The sequence below is a fragment of the Syngnathus scovelli genome, chromosome 8 (genome assembly GCF_024217435.2).
Source record: "Syngnathus scovelli strain Florida chromosome 8, RoL_Ssco_1.2, whole genome shotgun sequence".
Lineage (NCBI taxonomy): Eukaryota > Metazoa > Chordata > Actinopteri > Syngnathiformes > Syngnathidae > Syngnathus > Syngnathus scovelli.
Genome location: NC_090854.1, coordinates 13,062,877 through 13,080,608, shown reverse-complemented (window position 1 = coordinate 13,080,608; position 17,732 = coordinate 13,062,877). Strand labels below are relative to the sequence as shown.

The 17,732-nt window shown below is 43.1% G+C and overlaps 3 protein-coding genes across 6 annotated transcripts; 1 reads left to right on the top strand and 2 right to left on the bottom strand.

The window, feature by feature from the left end:
* Positions 1-662: 662 nt before the first annotated feature.
* LOC125973765 (lanC-like protein 3) lies at positions 663-4,539 on the bottom strand. Its single transcript, XM_049728231.2, has 5 exons — positions 3,253-4,539; positions 2,915-3,038; positions 1,811-2,008; positions 1,546-1,753; positions 663-1,295 (listed from the first exon to the last, which is right to left on the bottom strand). Exons 1-5 carry the CDS (start codon positions 3,787-3,789, stop codon positions 1,136-1,138), a joined length of 1,227 nt encoding a protein of 408 aa, XP_049584188.1. The 5' UTR covers positions 3,790-4,539; the 3' UTR covers positions 663-1,135.
* A 145-nt stretch (positions 4,540-4,684) lies between these two features.
* piga (phosphatidylinositol glycan anchor biosynthesis, class A) lies at positions 4,685-9,250 on the bottom strand. 3 transcript variants are annotated; one of them, XM_068651548.1, is made up of 8 exons: positions 7,309-7,867; positions 6,938-7,158; positions 6,689-6,850; positions 6,330-6,600; positions 6,136-6,268; positions 5,804-5,936; positions 5,494-5,700; positions 4,685-5,250 (listed from the first exon to the last, which is right to left on the bottom strand). In XM_068651548.1, the coding sequence occupies exons 2-8, from the start codon at positions 7,130-7,132 to the stop codon at positions 4,990-4,992; spliced, it is 1,362 nt and encodes a 453-aa protein (XP_068507649.1). In that variant the 5' UTR covers positions 7,133-7,158; positions 7,309-7,867; the 3' UTR covers positions 4,685-4,989. The 3 variants fall into 3 exon arrangements, with proteins under 3 accessions (XP_068507649.1, XP_049584184.1, XP_049584183.1); XM_049728227.2 differs by lacking the exon at positions 7,309-7,867 and adding an exon at positions 9,104-9,250 and having other exon boundaries at positions 6,689-7,158; XM_049728226.2 differs by having other exon boundaries at positions 6,689-7,158.
* On the top strand, positions 7,946-17,598 carry LOC125973761 (amyloid-beta A4 protein). Of its 2 annotated transcripts, XM_049728223.2 has the most exons (18): positions 7,946-8,162; positions 10,326-10,493; positions 10,567-10,696; positions 10,764-10,876; positions 11,059-11,249; positions 11,443-11,672; positions 11,793-11,960; positions 13,235-13,368; positions 13,436-13,510; positions 13,654-13,812; positions 13,956-14,084; positions 14,270-14,369; positions 14,553-14,620; positions 14,732-14,870; positions 14,959-15,012; positions 15,195-15,286; positions 15,485-15,631; positions 15,926-17,598. In XM_049728223.2, the coding sequence occupies exons 1-18, from the start codon at positions 8,103-8,105 to the stop codon at positions 16,025-16,027; spliced, it is 2,259 nt and encodes a 752-aa protein (XP_049584180.1). In that variant the 5' UTR covers positions 7,946-8,102; the 3' UTR covers positions 16,028-17,598. The 2 variants fall into 2 exon arrangements, with proteins under 2 accessions (XP_049584180.1, XP_049584181.1); XM_049728224.1 differs by lacking the exon at positions 11,793-11,960 and having other exon boundaries at positions 7,947-8,162.
* Positions 17,599-17,732: the final 134 nt, after the last annotated feature.

Below are 17,732 nucleotides of genomic sequence, written 5' to 3'. Positions count from 1 at the left end.
TGGCACCCAGCTGGCATAGTATGATGGTAGAAAATCTTTTAAAGTCATGTATGTGTTTTTTTATGTCTGTTTGTCCTGTGCAATATCGGTGAAGTTAATCTTTTATGAAGACACAGCCTAGATTTACTAACACTGGCTAATCACAGCATAGAATAAGACACCGGTGCTTTGTTGAATTCAAAATGTCTCTTTTTTTAAACTATAGTCTGTGATTCACAGAAAAACTGCACCTATTTGCTTCTTTTATGCGTTCTGAAACACCCTGAGATGCCACAAGGTGCCGCCAAAGCTGGTGTAGTAACACATTTTGAGGGGCCTTGGTCTAGTCACGGAAAAAGTATCAGTCGTACTTCAGTCTCGGACTGGCCAGACTCGAGATTTTCCATCAAGACTGGTCAAGACCAGCACTTTTGATCATTTGTTCTTTGAATGTGTTTGGCTATATTTCACAGAAGGTTTATTATTGCAAAAGAGGCATCATGTTTGTTTTGACTGTTCCAAGTTTATCAAAGTATTTTTTGTCTGTAAATTAATGCTAGTCTTTAGTCAACTCAAAAATAAAGCTAACATGGTATTAGCATAAGATCTAGCCAGTTAAGCTAATTAGGCCTATTGCTTTTTTGGCTTCTGCATTATCATGAAGCTATAGTTTATTTAAAAAAAAAAAAGACATTTAGCCTTTAGGAACATCGGCTCCCTAATGTGTGGTGCTTGACTTTTTTTTCCAATCTGCAAAATGTATTAGCTTCCTGTTTTATTTCCTTGTCTCATTTTGAGGCATAAGCCTAATATACAACCTTGAAAGGTTGAATAGACATCTGTCGTTTTTATTTATTTTATTTTTTCCTGAGAGTAGCATACTTGAGTCATATGCTACATTTAATTATTTAATTAAATAAACTATTATTATTCACGCCCATTAAAAACTTCCTATGCTTGAATTGCATTTTAGAAGCGTAATCGGAAACAGGTAATGTGCTACTTAGTCTGGAAAGCTGAAAGGTTGAACACTCACATGTACAATATATATATAGCACAAAATAGGTTTCTATTGCACTTCAAAAACAAATACAGTCTCGTTTCCTCCACTTTAAGACGATTTCACCTTCAAGTATCATTTTACGTGTCCTGACCTTCAGTCAAAGACGCTGAACAGCGGAAATTCAGCCTGCTCCGGTTGCAGCAGGTCCACCAGGAAGCAGACGGTCCCTGACAGGCCTTCAAACAGACTACAGACGCTGGTGACGGAGTGCGAGCCCGTCTTGAACTCTTCCGTGAACAGAAATTCGGCAAACCTTTGTGGAGGGAAAACCAAATGTTGATCAAGAATATTGGTATTCACCGCTTTTTGGGTCTGTCATTATTTCGTTTGCATCTCAAGAAGGAACATTGAGGACAATGTCCAAATTTTGGATAGCAAATTATAGCATAAAAAAGGGAAAAAATAAAACTCAACAAGTCTTTTGGATTGAGAATTAAATGCCTTAGCAAATGATTGCTACTGATATTGGTCGTCACTGAAGTTGTGCACAATGGGATTCTTGCCTCTGAGCTCGGTAGATGTATTTGGAGTAGCCGGTGAGGCGGAAGAGCAACAGGAAGACGTAAGCGCTGCCGGCTACGCCGTGGCAAATGCCAGGTCCTTTCTTCAGAAGACCTTTCTGCCACACCAGCTCGCCACTGCGTATGCACGTGTCCAAATACTGCGGCTTCTTATTGATCATGTAGGCCTTGGCGAAGAGATAAGCCACACCTATGGTAGGTGGAAACAGTCAGATGTATTAGGGGGTGGAGGATATTGCTCACATACCTGGAGCTCCGTGACACCAGTGGACAAGCTCGTTCTCGCGCTCAATGATAGCGCCCAGCTCGGCGGGCCAGTTGCAGTTCTGCTCCTGGTTCATGAGGAAATCAACGCTCTGCCACACCAGGTCCTTGTCGGCGCCGTTCAGCAGCTCCTGGTAGCTCAGCAACATCTGCAGTATCGACGACAAGCCGTGGGCTGCGCCTGGCAAGGGGGGGGAGTGGAAGACATGCGAAACCCAACCAAAAATCACATGCAGGGACATACCATGCTGTTCACACTCGCACACAACCTGAAGCACGCAGGCATGTTAACAAAGGACTACTGAAGGACTGGCTTTTTGTCACAAAGCAGGCATGATGGATAAATTATTTTCATTATAATCAATAATTTCTAGATGTAATAAAGATTCACTTTTTAAATGGTTTAAAAAAGTTCTCTTTATAGTCTATATATTTTTTCACAATTTTCTCAGTCTTTTGTTTCCTTTTGGTACATGTTGCAGGTATCAAATAAAAAATGTGAGAATATTCCACAAAGGATTTTTTTTTTTTTGTCCTTTCTGATTCACATTGGAAACATGCAGGGAAAAACACAGCTCTTTTAAAACGGTGGGAAGCAACTGTCTGGGAATTCCCATCAGATTTTTAGAATAGTTAAATCCATAAACCAATTTGGTAAAGACATGCAGCAGGATCATAACCACAGCCAGGACCGTAATCATTATTTTGGGTTAAAAAGCTGTCATTGGTGTGTCATTTGTTGTTTTAGACCTCATGCAAATATGGCTTACTAATTGTGTGTTGGTGTGATAGTTACTGTGGTGCTCAGGTCTGGTCATCTGATGCAAATCAAGGAAAGGACAGTTAGCTTCACACATGTTGATCTCGCTCCGTTATGAACTCTTTGTTGAAATGGAAATTCAAATTATTTACGACAAATATACAATGGTAACTTTTTCTGAAAATGTTCGCAAACTAGTTGAGATGCAGCCAAGTGGTGCAATCTAATTTCTTCAAGACACAGTTAATTAATAAATGATATCACACAATTAATCTTATCACTGATTATTATGGCCATGCCTATAACTCAAATGTGGGTGGTTCTTACCGAGATACTCTGTTCCATAGTAGGAGTACATGAGGGGGAAAGGCTTTCGCTTTTTCCTGGCATACTGCTTTCCTGACTCGATGATGGCCTGGCAGATTGACTTGATTTGATCCTTGCTGAGAATCTGCAATTTAAAACACAAGTTATGTATAGTTCATTTTCAGATTTCATATTGCAGATCAAATGCAAAGAAAACATACCAACGTTCACAGTAGGATTTTGCATCAAGGTATCAAAGCCAAAATTACTGCAATAGTTGTGTTTTATGTGTTCTCTTCGATTCATTTTATATTGAAATTATCTGTCAATTTATTTTCGAGAAAACTAGGTATTCATACCTCAATGCCCAGCTTCTGTTTGAGGACCAGGGCGGCGCACAGGTAACCTGCCCGGCCCACAAACAACTCATCAGATCCGCACTCCAGGAAATGAATGGGCGCGCATACTTCCCACAGATTGCGAAATTTCGTCAGTGGCTTGACGAAGTCAGCCAAACCCAGGGACTTGTAGATCATCGCGGCCGTGGCGTAAACGCCCGTCCCGCCGAGTAGGAATGCGGCGCGCATGTTTCTGTCCGGCTCGGCGTCCACATAGCGCACTGAGACGTCAATGATGCGCTTGGCCGCCTTCAGGTACGTGTCGCGCCGCTCCGAGAACAGCGGACACTCGCTGACGTGGTAAAGCATGTACGCCACGCCGGCTGGACCGTCGTACAGCCCGCCGTCGCAGTCGTCCAAGGATATGGGGACCTTTTGGAGGATCTTGTCCACCGTGGCCACAACGGCCGGAACCACCGTCTCGGCCCCGTGGTCTGGCAGCAGCGCGCCCTTGCTGTAGTCCGAGAAGCGGTTGGCGAAGCAGCGTGTGTTCTCCATCCCCGAGGAAGATGCCGAAGACGGCGTAGGTGGTGGAAGGTGGCGGCAACCAAATGATTGTTTGCCTGCTTAAAGATGGGAGGAAGGTGGAGAAAATATTCCTCCAATGATCCAATCCCGACAGCGCTGAGCTGATTGGTCGTCACCAGTGATGGTTTGGGTTCAGATTGGATGATGAAAACGACCTTTCATTCATTCATTCATTCATTCATTCATTCATTCATTCATTCATTCATTCATTCATTCATTCATTCATTCGTTCATTCGTTCATGTATAAAGTACATTTCTATTATTTCTCATGGGAGAATTTGCTCTGAAATCAAAACGGAGTTTAAACAGAATCCTGGAAGGAACGGTGTGGGCCAAGTTTGTTTTGGAAAGGAAGTGACCAGCAGGGGGAGTCATTTGAAGCTGTCCATGGTGCTACTTTTCGATCATGTTCTTCCATAACTGTCTTTTCACAACCCATTCAAGGGAAAAGGTAGATGGACATGGAACTGTGCATCCTCAACCAGATTTTCCATTGAACACTGGAATTTCCACTTTACAACAATACACTGATAATAGAATAACAGACAGACAATTGTTTTACATTTGCCTACACGTTTCAGCCAAGCATCACTGGAGTGTATAGTTTCATCTATTGTTGTGCTAATAAAAACTTTACGCAAATTTTCACCATTAGCCCTGGAAAATTGGATTTTCCCAATATGCCTGGCATTTAAGCTTGTCTATTTGTTAAAGAAAACAGTAGAATTTGAGGGGGTTGTCTTCTACCAGCTCAACTGGACTAACCTGTCCTGAGAAAAAGATCATAGATAAAAAAACGGTGCACTGTGAGGTACACTAGGTCATAGCCTGGAGGAAAAATTGGAAACAAAAGTCTCAAACATGTGCATGAAATAATTCCCTTGTTTCAGTTTGATCAAAAACTGCATGGGACCAGAAGAGTGCTCATGTTAACATTCAGTAATATTTAGTGTTTGATTGATAAAAATGCTCATAATATAATGAATGATAATAAGTAGGAAACGAGTTCTTATGAAGGTTAAGAAACAAAAAAATAAATAGAACAAAAAAAAGAGTGCCAATGTTTTGACACAGTAGACATAGATCGTAAGAAAATAATGTAAACAAAAGTTGTAGTTCCTAATCTTACCATGGTTTTGGGGACCAATAAACAAGCATGATGAAGCTGCTTACTTGACAAGTCTTTTCAACAGAGCTTTGTCGTCACTCTTGCTTGGTTGTTGCTGCCACAGTCCAAGAGGACCGCTCGCGTCCACGGCCATGTCCATGAGCCTGTCGGGCAGCAACCATTGGAGAAGCAAAAGGAAGAGGAAATCTAGAACCGCCACAAAGGCAAAGATGGAACCGGCCACCGGGCCGCAATGAGTCCTGAGCCTCCGTAGGCGTCGGTTGAGGGGGAGCACCTCCTCGCCGCATACTCGGTCATACACCTGAGAGAGAAAACAACTTGATGCCTTGAATATAGAGTGTACATACAGCCTCCGGTCGAACACTCTGAGGTCACTTCTTTTTGTTTTTTTGCTTCACTTAGTTTAGGCTCAACGGCTTGGTGGTTCAAAAAATGGATGGATGGATTGTCTTCGAAAACAATTATTGTCCTCCTTCAGTATAGTGCACGTTTGTGTTAACCTGCAGAAATCACAGTGGAAGGTTAAGCGTTCTGTTAAACGCACCTTTTCAGTCCTCTCCGCAACATTTCTCCAGGTGTAGAGGTTCCGCACCCGAGCGTGGACGGATGCGGGCGTGGGCACTGAGCCAGAGCGCTGTCGCTCTATGACCGTTTCCAGCCCGGCACACAGCGACTGCACCGTTGGCTCACAAAGGGTGATCAAGTCCTCTGGTAGAACCTCAGGAATCCCGCCTACACGAGTGCTGACAACCTTTAAGGAAGTAACAGAAGAGAAAATGATATAAATGTTATAAAGTGACAAACATTTCTCCTTTATTTCTTGTGAGCGTTGGGTGAAGGATTGCTCGGCACACCTGCAGTCCACAACTGGCTCCCTCCACAATGGCCATGCAGAAAGCTTCTGTGAGTGACGTGTTAAGGAAGATGTGACCCTGCACCAGAACTCCTCGGACATCTTTGTGTTCCAGAGGCCCCAAAAGGCGCACCCTGCATTTATATCAATTCCGTATAAACACTTCACACATGTTATGATCAAAGTATGGCCTACAGAAAGTGAAAACAAAAATATGAAGTTGTTGCTACGAAAATTTGGAGCATGTTGGTGGAATTATTTTCTTGTCCATTTGTAGGAAGGATAAAGTATCACTGTCGTTAACCTGGGAGATGGCTTGTCCTGTCAAAGTACCTGTCATGCAGATGGTATTTCTCCCTCACTTCCTCCAGCACAAGTCTTTTTGGCCCCTCTCCACCAATGAGGAAATGCAGATCTGGATGTTTGAGGCAGAGTTCTGGGATGATTCCACTGAGAAGATCAATGCCTGAAAAGTTGGAAACCTTTATATTTGAAATGTGAACAACCAAGAGCGACAAAGACTGTACCTTTGCGGTAGACAAGGCGACTGATCACAACAATGGTGATCCTGTCGTCATGGCGCTGGGACGGGTCGGGCGTGAAGTCGCTGTGCTCGACCGCGTTGGGAATGACGGACACGATCTCCGGATCGAGCGCTGCGCGCAGCACAGTGTTTTCCTTGCTGGTGTAGGAGACGCACACGATGTGGTTGGTATCGCACAGCGACACCGTCAGGAGCTTATTGGTCAGCACTGAGCTCACGTCGGCAAAGCCAAAGAGCGAGTGGTCAGTAAACACCTATGAAAACATACATTCATATCATAAACTGATGACTCTATGTAAATAAAGTCACTTACAGTGTAAATCCATCTTAAGAACAACATACCGTGTTTAGGCCCATAGTCTTAGCATGGAACAAAGCATCGTGGGCCATAGCAGAAAACGAGCTGTGCGAGTGCACCACGGTGATGCGCTCCCTGACAAACACACTGCGCAGGAGTGGCATGCTGTGGATGAAGGTGGTGGTGGTGGACTGGTTGTACATCACCTGCAGAGGCAGGTAGTACACCTTAAGGCCATTGGTCAGATACCTCACGCCTTTCCTGTGACCGTAGGCATGAGTGACAATCACCACCTTATGTCCCTTCTCAATCAGACACTGGGACAGGAGGTATATGTGACTCTCCACTCCTCCCATGTTGGGATAGAAGAAGTCAGACACCATGCAAATGTTGTGCGTCTTTCTGGCGGTTTTGATGGACTCAGATGGGGGTCCAGAGACGGCCTGAGATGCATGATTGAAAGCTGCTGCCCTTCTTCTGTGGCTCATGGTACTTGTACGATAAGAAATGTCAGCTGTAATGATAACCAGAAACACAACTTCATTAACGTTGAGCATGACTACAGTCCGGACGCAGCAGTGTCTAAACTAGTCAACATCGGATCGAAGCTTGATATACTTCATAAGCAAAAAGGATTTAACCGAGTGTATTAAAATGTTCTTACCGTTTTGTCTTGTTTCGTCTTGACAAACTACGGACAACTCTAGCAGTGTACATTTTCCTTTGTCTTAGCTCGCCAGGCGCTAGCCAGGTCGAACAACCTTGTAACTTCCGGGTTCATGACGTCATATGTTTACCTTTGTTCTTGTGTTCTAGTGACCCCTATTGCTGAACACGAGTAAATGCAGTTACTAAATCGTTCTCCCCTTCTTCTTCTTCTTCTTGTTTTTTTACGGTGGCGCAATATCACATGTCTGCCCCTAGCGTTTTGAACGAAGCAATACAACATTGTTCGTGCAAATTACGGCTGGTTAAGGGTTCAATATTTCATATTTGATGGATTTAATTTTGGCATCTGTATGAGGTCTATGGAATAACCTAATATAGACTTCTACATAAGGTTACAGAAATAATCACACTTGACACGGATCATTGGTTGTTTAAAACAAAGCAATGCAACTTCTGTACATTATTTATACAACTAATCGCTGGTTTAAGGTTTAATATTCCATATTTGATGGTGGGGACAAGCTATAAAGGATAGTTTATTTACCACCACGGGTTAAATAACTACTGTACGCAGACTCCATCCAACACCGGCCCTCCCACCCCCATCCAGCCTCCATCCGTCACCACAGAGAAGGGAAAACAGGGAGGAGGGATCACTGGGATCAGGGATCACTTTATCCGCCACGTCCGTATCAAGCCAAAGGCGCGATTTATTCCAATAACAAGCCGTCATCTAACGGGGACATCGCCAAGAGGTCGTTGGTTTGTACTGGATACAGGGAGGACGTGATGGGGGCACATAAGGCGTTTGTGCTCTTACTTGCGGCGACCTTGACGGTCTCATCTGAGGTGAGTCGGAGTATAAATGGAGCAAGCCCACTTACCAGTACCAACCAATACCTCTACTGTCATCATCCCCATCAGCCTGTGGCCGAATATTTGTGATCCGTTTCCGGGCTGCTCCTCTGCAGGTTACGGTGTCATACTCATGTCGAAATGAATATGACGTAGGAGGAAATTACGGTCTATATTATATTTTGAGCGTAACATCATCGTTGCATCTAAAAAGCAAATGTAAAGACCCCCTTGCAACATTCAACCCATTATTAGGTTCCTCACATCACTGTTTACTTAACGCGTGTGAAGATGCGCAATCTGCATTGTTGTTGAGCGCACTGATTTTCCGCATAGATTAGCAACTGCTAAAATTACAGGCTAACAAGGCCCAAAGCCTCAATCCGTCAAAATTAGTTATGGAAAAATACCTCTTTTTATGTCATGGAATAAAGTCGCGCATTAGATGCGTACTTGATCTTCAATTTGTTTTGGGGTTTTAAATGTCCTTCTAGATTAACGAAGATAATGACGTTTATGCGCTAGCATTAGCCTTTAAGCTAATGGTGCAGCTGGCAAAGGCCACAAGTCACATTTCTCTTGTAAAACGAAAAGAAAAAGAAAAGCCTCTCGATGTGGTAATACCGTTTGCCACACGAGGTATTTTGAAACCAATAATTGTTGGCACTATTGCAGTTCCCTGTCACAAGCCATTTAAGCCAACTTGAACACTGTGCAGTTATGACATAAGCAAGATGGCGCCTCCCGTTTGCGGCTGTTTGGCTTCGGCTCAGGGAGTCAAACACCTCTTCAAAACACGATCACGGCTTACCCTGCAATGTCCGTTAATTGGACACACTTACTGCATTAAAAATAAATAAAACTACGGCTCGGTTGAGGAATGATATTATTATTATTATTATTATTATTATTATTATTATTATTATTATTATTACCTTGTAAGAGCTGTATCACAACCCGAATCCAACATCCAGACAAAAAATTCGTTGTTGTTTCAAATAACAGGTCTTTCGGCTACATTTTTTATCTTCATGAAAGAGTCAACAATGATTCTCATTGTGATCCAGTGGCGCAAAATGCCAGCATCCATGTGTACCACAGCTTTAAATGTCAGGAAATGTTCATCTTTGTGAAAGGGAAATTGTTCCCACTAACTGTCTGTCTTCCATGTCTTTATCATTAAAACATATCCTTATAAAGTATGCCCCAGCATTAATACAGTTGATTGATGACCTTTCAAAATAATTACATTTTTTTAAAAGAACTATTTTTGGATCATATTGTTTGTGGTTTTCCGCCATGTTGGTGGTCGAGAACGTCTGGGATATTGTTTTTAGACAGATTCGTCGACCTCCCAACCTCACTATACGTGACGTCATGCGAAAACGATTTATTGTCTGGCGTGATGGTCCATTTGTTTCTATTCAGAAAGGAAACAAAATCTTTTTTTTTTTTTGTAAAGCCAATTTTGTTTCAATGGTATACAATGAAAAAATGGATTGCTTCCTCTTTTTTCCCTGTCACATTCAGAAGTTTCCGGCTATTGTGTCCCCTCACCCGAAAGGAAACAGCAAGTACATTCTGACCTACACCAGGAAAGGGAGCTGGAAATTCAGTCACCTTATTTGTCATTAGTGAAGGCACCACATCAGAAAACAGTTGCAAGAGCTCAGAAACATACAGATAATATAAAACCACACCAGGAAAGCTCAGATGGCAAAAATAATTATCCATGCATGCAGAAATAATACCAAGACTTTACAGGAACAAAGAATACCGAACAGAATAAATTACAGCACAATTTTTAAATTGAATGATTATTGAAAATTTACTGACTCGGGCAGGCCACCATCAGTAAACTGCAGGTGGCCCAACAGTCACGTGGTGACCCTGGACCATTGGGCCACCATTAATGCCGGCCTTTGTCTCAACAGGATGTACCAAGAATCATTTGCTTAAGGCAGGGACCAAAGACTGGCATATGTGTCATTCATTCCAGGCAGATTGCAGTTTCTTTTGCATTATCTACCATATATGTGTACACTTTCATGATTTATCAATAATTCCACACAATTAACTGAACTATTCAAAAGTAATCAATCATGACGGACTTCCCTACTGTGAGAGGCTGAATCGTGTTCCACTTTGTAAATCCAGGTGCCTGCTGATGACTCAGCGGGCTTGCTGACCGAGCCTCAGGTTGCCATGTTCTGTGGCAAGCCCAACATGCACATCAATGTGCAGAGTGGCAACTGGGAGCCAGACCCTTCAGGCTCCAAGAGCTGCATCGCCACCAAGGAAGGCATCCTGACTTACTGCCAAGAGGTAAGGAGGCGTGGCAAGACGCTAAGCAGATGCAACGGCAGGAAATGTTGGAAAAATAGAATGTTTTCTCCAGGTGTATCCAGAACTTCAGATCACTAATGTCGTGGAGGCCAACCAGCCTGTCAGCATCCAAAACTGGTGCAAAAAAGGCCGCAAGCACTGCCGCGGTCACAAACACATCGTGGTGCCCTACCGCTGCTTGGGTACGCACACTCGTGTATGCAAATGAGTGTGTTTAGTCTAGAAAATAAATAAAATGTGTGTTTTCAGTCGGGGAGTTTGTGAGCGATGCCTTGCTGGTTCCTGACAAGTGTAAGTTCTTGCACAAGGAATATATGGACCAGTGCGAAAGCCATCTGCACTGGCACGCTGTGGCCAAAGAGGTGCGTCACTGTTTGAGTCCCCCGTGGTGAATCTTATGTTCACTTTCTTTTGCCATCTGTTTGCGTTCGAGATGCTCATTCAAATAAATTTTTCATTGTGAATTATGGTAATCGGTGTTTCTGCGGATACGTAATGAGTCATGAATCAAATAAGACCACATTTTCATTTTTTCATCCATCAGTCCTGTGGAGACCACGCCACCAATCTCCATGACTACGGGCTGCTGATGCCGTGCGGTATTGATCTTTACCGAGGGGTGGAGTTTGTGTGCTGCCCAATCGAAGCCGAGGAAGAGTCCGATAGCGCGGCGATCGATGGCGAAGAGTCGGACGTCTGGTGGGGCGGAGCTGAGCCTGAGAACAACGATAACGGGTATCCATCTTTCTCTTGTGGTTGTCCATAATGTCACTTCACCATACCACAAGAGTTAAAACAAACAAATCAATTTGTATTATATGATTTCCTCACCCAACGATAGTCGATAAGGAGTCGATTTATAATGGAATCAAAATCGCTCCATTGTTATCATTTCAATCCCCAAACTATCTGAACTGTTCCTCCCAAGCATGGCGGAGCTGACGGACACGGAGCCGGCTGCTGTTGAGGAGGAAGAGGATGATGAGGAAGATGATGAAGAGACTTTTGAAACGGACGAGAATGACGATGAAGAAATTGACGAGGAGGAAGAGGAGGAAGACGACGACATGACCAACGAGCGGGATAGCGACGAGCGTGACGCTAACCTCGCCATGACAACCACCACCACCACTGAATCCATTGAGGAGGTGGTTCGAGGTAACAAAACAGTCCCCTTGGTTTTTATCCATCTTTTTGTTCATTTTTGGTGATCATTTTCGACATTGCTTTATTTATTTATTGTTTTTGTGTCGTCGCCTCGGTGTGTACGCGCCTCAGCCGCTTGTTGGGCACGCGCCGACTCAGGCCCGTGTCACGACATGCTGGAGCGCTGGTACTTCATACCTGAAAAGGCCCTCTGCGCCCCCTTCCTGTTTGGGGGCTGCGGGGGCAACAGGAATAACTTTGATTCCGAGGAATACTGCCTAGCTGTCTGCAGCAGCTCGCGTAAGTCGCAGGATGGAAAAACGAGGTTGTCGTCAACTCTCCGAAGCCTGACTGCTCTGAATCTCTCGCTCGCTTTAGTACTCACATTTTCCTTTCCGTCTTGACCAGTCTGAGACTGGTTAAGGAATTAAATATCATTTTTACAATGTTTTATTGTTGTTAGTTCATCGATATTTAGTCATAGTTCACTTATTTTGTTTCATGGAATCCAAAGTCTAGTTTTTGTTACATCAATCTCAGATATAAGAAATAGTTTAATTAATAATATTCATTTGTAATACTGACAGATTAATCCAAACTTTTTCTAGTCATAAAAAAAAAATCTCAGCACAGTTAACAACTGTTGGAGGGATTTACTGTAAAGGTCCGCAGCGCCTTTTTTGTACAACAGTTGCGTTAATCTGATAATCACCAGCAGATCACGCAGGGACTCATCTCATTTGTCATATTGTCTTCCAAGCAGTCACTCACACTAACTGATACTTAACCTGAGCATGTGAGCCAGCAAGCACCTCAAAGCTGGGGCAAAAGCTGCACGTGTTTGCATGTCTTGCTGCAGCAATGCCTCCACTTAAGATGGCGCGGGGGCAACTTTAGTGTCTTTTCTCTCATCGTCATGACTCGACACTCCTCGTCTTATCTCCGAGCTCCTATGTCAAACATAAACACATTTTCCACTGGGACACTCATCTCCCTTCATTCCATAATAACGTGTTTTCTCGTATGCTGACGTGTGTACAATGTCCCTTGTGTCTAACCTGCTACCGTATTCCCTTGAATAGTGGCTGATTTAAATAAAAATCGTGCTTCGGTTAATTAAAAAAAATCAACGGCTCATTTCAAATAGATGTATAACTTTTTCTTTTCTTTAAAAAAACAAACAAAAAAACAAATCAAAGACTTCCTGTACAGTATATTGGTATATTGTCTGTAGGTTTCCACATGTTAGTTGACTTAATACATTAGTCAGTGGTGTGATGTCATAGTGGGAGGACAGCGTGTCCAAAAAAAATTGGCATAAGAAAAAAAAAATGGAACCAATATGCTGGACCCAATTCTTATATTATAAGAAATAAATATCCGGTCTTATGCATTGGAGTAAATAAAAACCTCGAGCCACTGAGGAAATACGGTGTACGTTTTAATGCTAACATTGCTTGTTTTAAACGTTTGTCAATGTTCTAGAGGCATGAGGATCATGTTACCGTTTTTTCCTCTCAACTTTTTTACGTAACCTTCCATGCACTATATTTGATCTTCCTTCCTCGTCCTAGTGCCCACTATGGCGCCCAGCCCCCCAGACGCCGTGGACCAGTACCTCGAGTCCCCCGGCGACGACAGTGAGCACGGCGACTTCCAGAGGGCGAAGGAAAGCCTGGAGGCCAAGCATCGGGAAAAGCTGTCCCAGGTGTGTGATGTGATGTTTTCACTGGCATGCACCGTGTGTACACGGAATAATGTCTCTTGATCTTCAGGTGATGAAGGAATGGGAGGAGGCTGAGAGGAAGGCCAAGAACCTCCCACGTGCTGAAAAGAAAGCGGTCATTCAGGTAAATGAGCATTAAACAGCCATTTTGATCTTCAATTTTTAATGATATTGTGGGGAAAAAAGCATGCTAAAATTAGCACAGTGCTGGTTTTGCGAAATTTTAGAACATGAAAATGACGTGTCCTCTTGCGTGTGCTGTCGTAGCACTTCCAGGAGAAGGTGGAGGCCCTGGAGCAGGAGGCGGCTGGCGAGAGGCAGCAGCTGGTGGAAACCCACATGGCCCGTGTAGAGGCTTTGCTCAACAGTCGCCGACGCATGGCCCTGGAAAACTACCTGAGTGCACTGCAGGCCGACCCGCCACGGGTACACAAAAACTGCCGTTGTTTCCTTGTAATGTGTAGAAAACAGCACTGCAAACTGAAACCTTAATCAAATATACTTTTACAAGAAGTATTGACATTGCATTCATGGGGTGATTAGTGCCACTATTGATATTCCCTCACCAGCCTCGTCAGGTGCTGAGTCTGCTGAAGAAATACGTTCGGGCAGAGCAGAAGGATCGCCAGCACACAGTCAAACATTACGAGCACGTCCGAACCGTCGACCCAAGGAAGGCGGCGCAGATTCGGCCTCAGGTACGCCACCTGACCTCTTACACTGCTCAGAAGATCATTTTGATCAGAAATAGTCGTTTTATTTGGAGTTTAAAAAATATATATTTCTTGCTGAGCAGGGTTTTGAGATTTTTTTTTTTTATTTGTGCGCAATACGGATTTTGCCATGTGTTGTAATTTGTAGCGATTACTTTTTATTTCTGCAGGTTTTGACCCACTTGCGTGTGATCGACGAAAGGATGAACCAGTCGCTGGGTTTGCTTTACAAGGTGCCCAACGTGGCCAGCGAGATCCACAGCCAAGTCTGTAAGCACCTGATACTTCCTTTCTTAAAGACAAGTGCATGTTGCATGTGAGGTGTAGGTATTATTTTTTTTGAAGGGCCCAAGGTACGCTAATGACGAGTTCCTTTTGGGAGCATTTGTTCGCTCAAGTGACTATTCACCGGTGATTATTCGTTTCAACCAATCCTGTCTTTTCTTCCGCCAGCCGTCATCGTGCAACGAGTTCAGTCCGAGCTTTCTCAACAAGTGTCCTCCCTGCAGAGCGACAGCAGGGTGAGTCAGGTCGCCCCCCCCCCAACTCACCCACACATGCTGAATAAATACAGGATCACCACCGTGATCTGACTCAGCACACATTAACGGGTCCTCTGTCTCGGTAAACAGGTGGACGGCAGGATGAGCTACGGCAACGACGCGCTCATGCCCGACCAGGCGTACAGCTCGGCTCCCATGGACCTCGGCCTCGGCGGTTTGGGCTTCATCCACCCCGAGAGCTTCAACCAGGCCAACACTGAGAACCACGGTAACACACACGCTTACTGTGCATTCACTGACGACTCTCATGACAGATGTACGCAAAAGCAAACAAAAATCCTGCAATTTCTTCACAGTTGAGCCAGTTGATGCCCGCCCACTTCCAGATCGAGGACTGCCCACACGGCCTGGTATCTGCTTATACTTGTGGTTTTTAGTTTTAGCCCCACACACTTTTTCCCGGGTTTTTAATTTCTTTTGCTCAGTCACATAAGAACAAAATATTAGGAACACCTACAGTGCGTTATTGTCTTATGTATAGGCGGAATCATTTGTCATGTATGTCTTTTATAATGTGCTTTGTTTTTCAAAGTGTCTGCACTGAAGCCAGAAGAGATGCCCCAAGTGCGTATGGAGACCGAGGAGAGGCAAAGTGCTGGTTATGAAGTTCACCATCAAAAACTGGTAATAAAAGTAAAATAATAATAATAATAAAACTGGCAACACTACTACGACTTGAACATTTCTTGACATGTATAACATTTTCTGTACAATCTGGCGTGTTCAAATAAGTTCACAATGTGCTTAGAAAGTGTGTTGTAATACATTTCTTTCTTTATTTGAACCCCTTACTCACTGTTTTTGACGCTTTTTCAATGACAGGTCTTTTTTGCCGAGGACGTGGGCTCCAACAAAGGCGCCATCATTGGGCTGATGGTGGGAGGCGTCGTCATAGCGACCGTCATTGTTATCACCCTGGTGATGCTGAGGAAGAAGCAATACACTTCTATTCACCACGGTGTCATCGAGGTAAAGGCGTGATTTGCAATTTGCTCTGATTTGGCTACATTTAGTTTTTTTTAATGCAAATAAATTGTCATACTTTCTGTAGCTGGGTGAGTAAACCCACTCCTGGCCATTCTATGAGCAAAGTTCAAATGAGTGCATATTTAAAGTCCCTTAAATAGAGCTGAAGGATTTTGAAAGATGATCTCCTTGCAAGTCTGCCAAAATTGAACCAAAAGCCATGCATAAAAACTGAGGCTTCAAAATCATGACTATCGAGTTGGACTTCAAGAATCTCTTCTTGTGCTGGGTGTTTAGGTGGACGCGGCAGTGACGCCCGAGGAGCGTCACCTGGCCAAGATGCAGCAGAACGGCTATGAGAATCCCACCTACAAGTTCTTCGAGCAGATCCACAACTAAAAAGACTCCCTCTTGTTCCCCCACCACCAGGCGCTGTTCCACTCTCTGCTCCCATTTGACATTTGAAAAAGCCGATTGTGCTCATTTCAAAAGCAAAGATGTTTTTTTTTGGTTTGGGCCAAAGGAAGCAGACATGGAACAAAGCCTGGCGAACCCCCTCAATTGCACAAAGTAACACTAACGGAAGTGAGACAAGGGTAGCTTGTGTCACCTGCACACTGAAGCCAATCACACAACACCCCCTTTGCAGTGTTTGTACTCAATGAACTTCATCAACTGATTATAGCTATACAGTATATACACATAGTATATGAATATTATTATAATCATCGCAGCACTGTGCTATTTAAAACCATACAAAACATTTCAGGTTTGTTTCAAGAAGGAATCTTTTCATTTTTATGTGTAATATATGAAGGAGATTAGCTGTACGTCTATGTAGTGCATGGCCATATCGACGGATGCAATCCAACCGGGTCTGACTCGTTGACTTTTAGATATTTTAGCGGGATTGTACATTTCTGGTGTCTTCTTTGTGAACTTGTGCGATATGAAGAAGAAGAAAAAAATATTCAGAATGCTTTAACAATTTTTAAGCTTCTCTCCATGCTTCACCGTTGTGTTAGCTGCATGGGCAAAAAAAAATGAAATGGAAAAACAAAAAAAAACCCTCAAATACTTACTATATGTAATATATAAAGTGTCATAGTATCCGAAAGGAAGATGATTGTGTTACTGTTTGCGTTTTATGCACTCTGTCTTTGTCATTCTGGGAAACGTCTGATTATCATCAAATACAGTGGAACCTCCCTCGTGGAACAAAAATTAATGAAAACAATTGATTTTGTTTGTCAGTACCTTTTTTTTTTTGTAAAGGATGATGGCAACGGGTGAAGGCAAAGAAGTGGAGGAAAGGGACATGCTGCTCAGTATGAGAAAAAATAATTACAGTAAATTCACTACACTCCATTACTGTCAGAGAGAGTATTATTTAGTTTGTTTTACAAGCAAATTTAATAATTTAGAAGTCCAATAGGAAAATGACTTTGTAATTAGGAAAGATTGTTAGTCAACCAGTGTAATTGTTTCCAATTACAAGGTTCCACTGTATTTGCCTTCATTGCAGACTGTATCGGACCTTTCGACAGATCCACGAGAGTGGAGCTGGAGGCTAATATCCAAATCATTCCTGTCGAGTCATTCCATTATTGATTGTAAATTGGATGTTTGGGCAAAAATAGGCCTGTGTTCCATTAACTCCCTTTCACCTCCATCTTTAATCATCACAGATTATTATATTATTATTTTTATTGCCACTTCTTCATAACAACTCACCATTTGGTTCTTCATTGCAGCGGTGCGTCTTGTCCCTTAGGTTTGTAGTGTGGTCACATCTCCTCGCAACGTCATCCCTCCTTAACATGAACATATCATCCCAACACGGACATGTGAACTGAAGCTCTTGTTCAGGTGAATGTTAAAAAAAAATGTTTTGTAGTTACATGAACCATTTGCTTAAAAGTTTCTACTGCCACCATACCATGAATAAAATTTTGAATGTACATATATAATCGCCAGTCTCTTTGATTTCTGTTTTAAGCTAACAGGCATGGGTTGGGAATTAGGAGTATGGGAAAAAAGCCTCAGAAGTTTAAGTCAGATGTGTTCACAACTAGTCTCACATATTTTCATTGATGTAATCAGT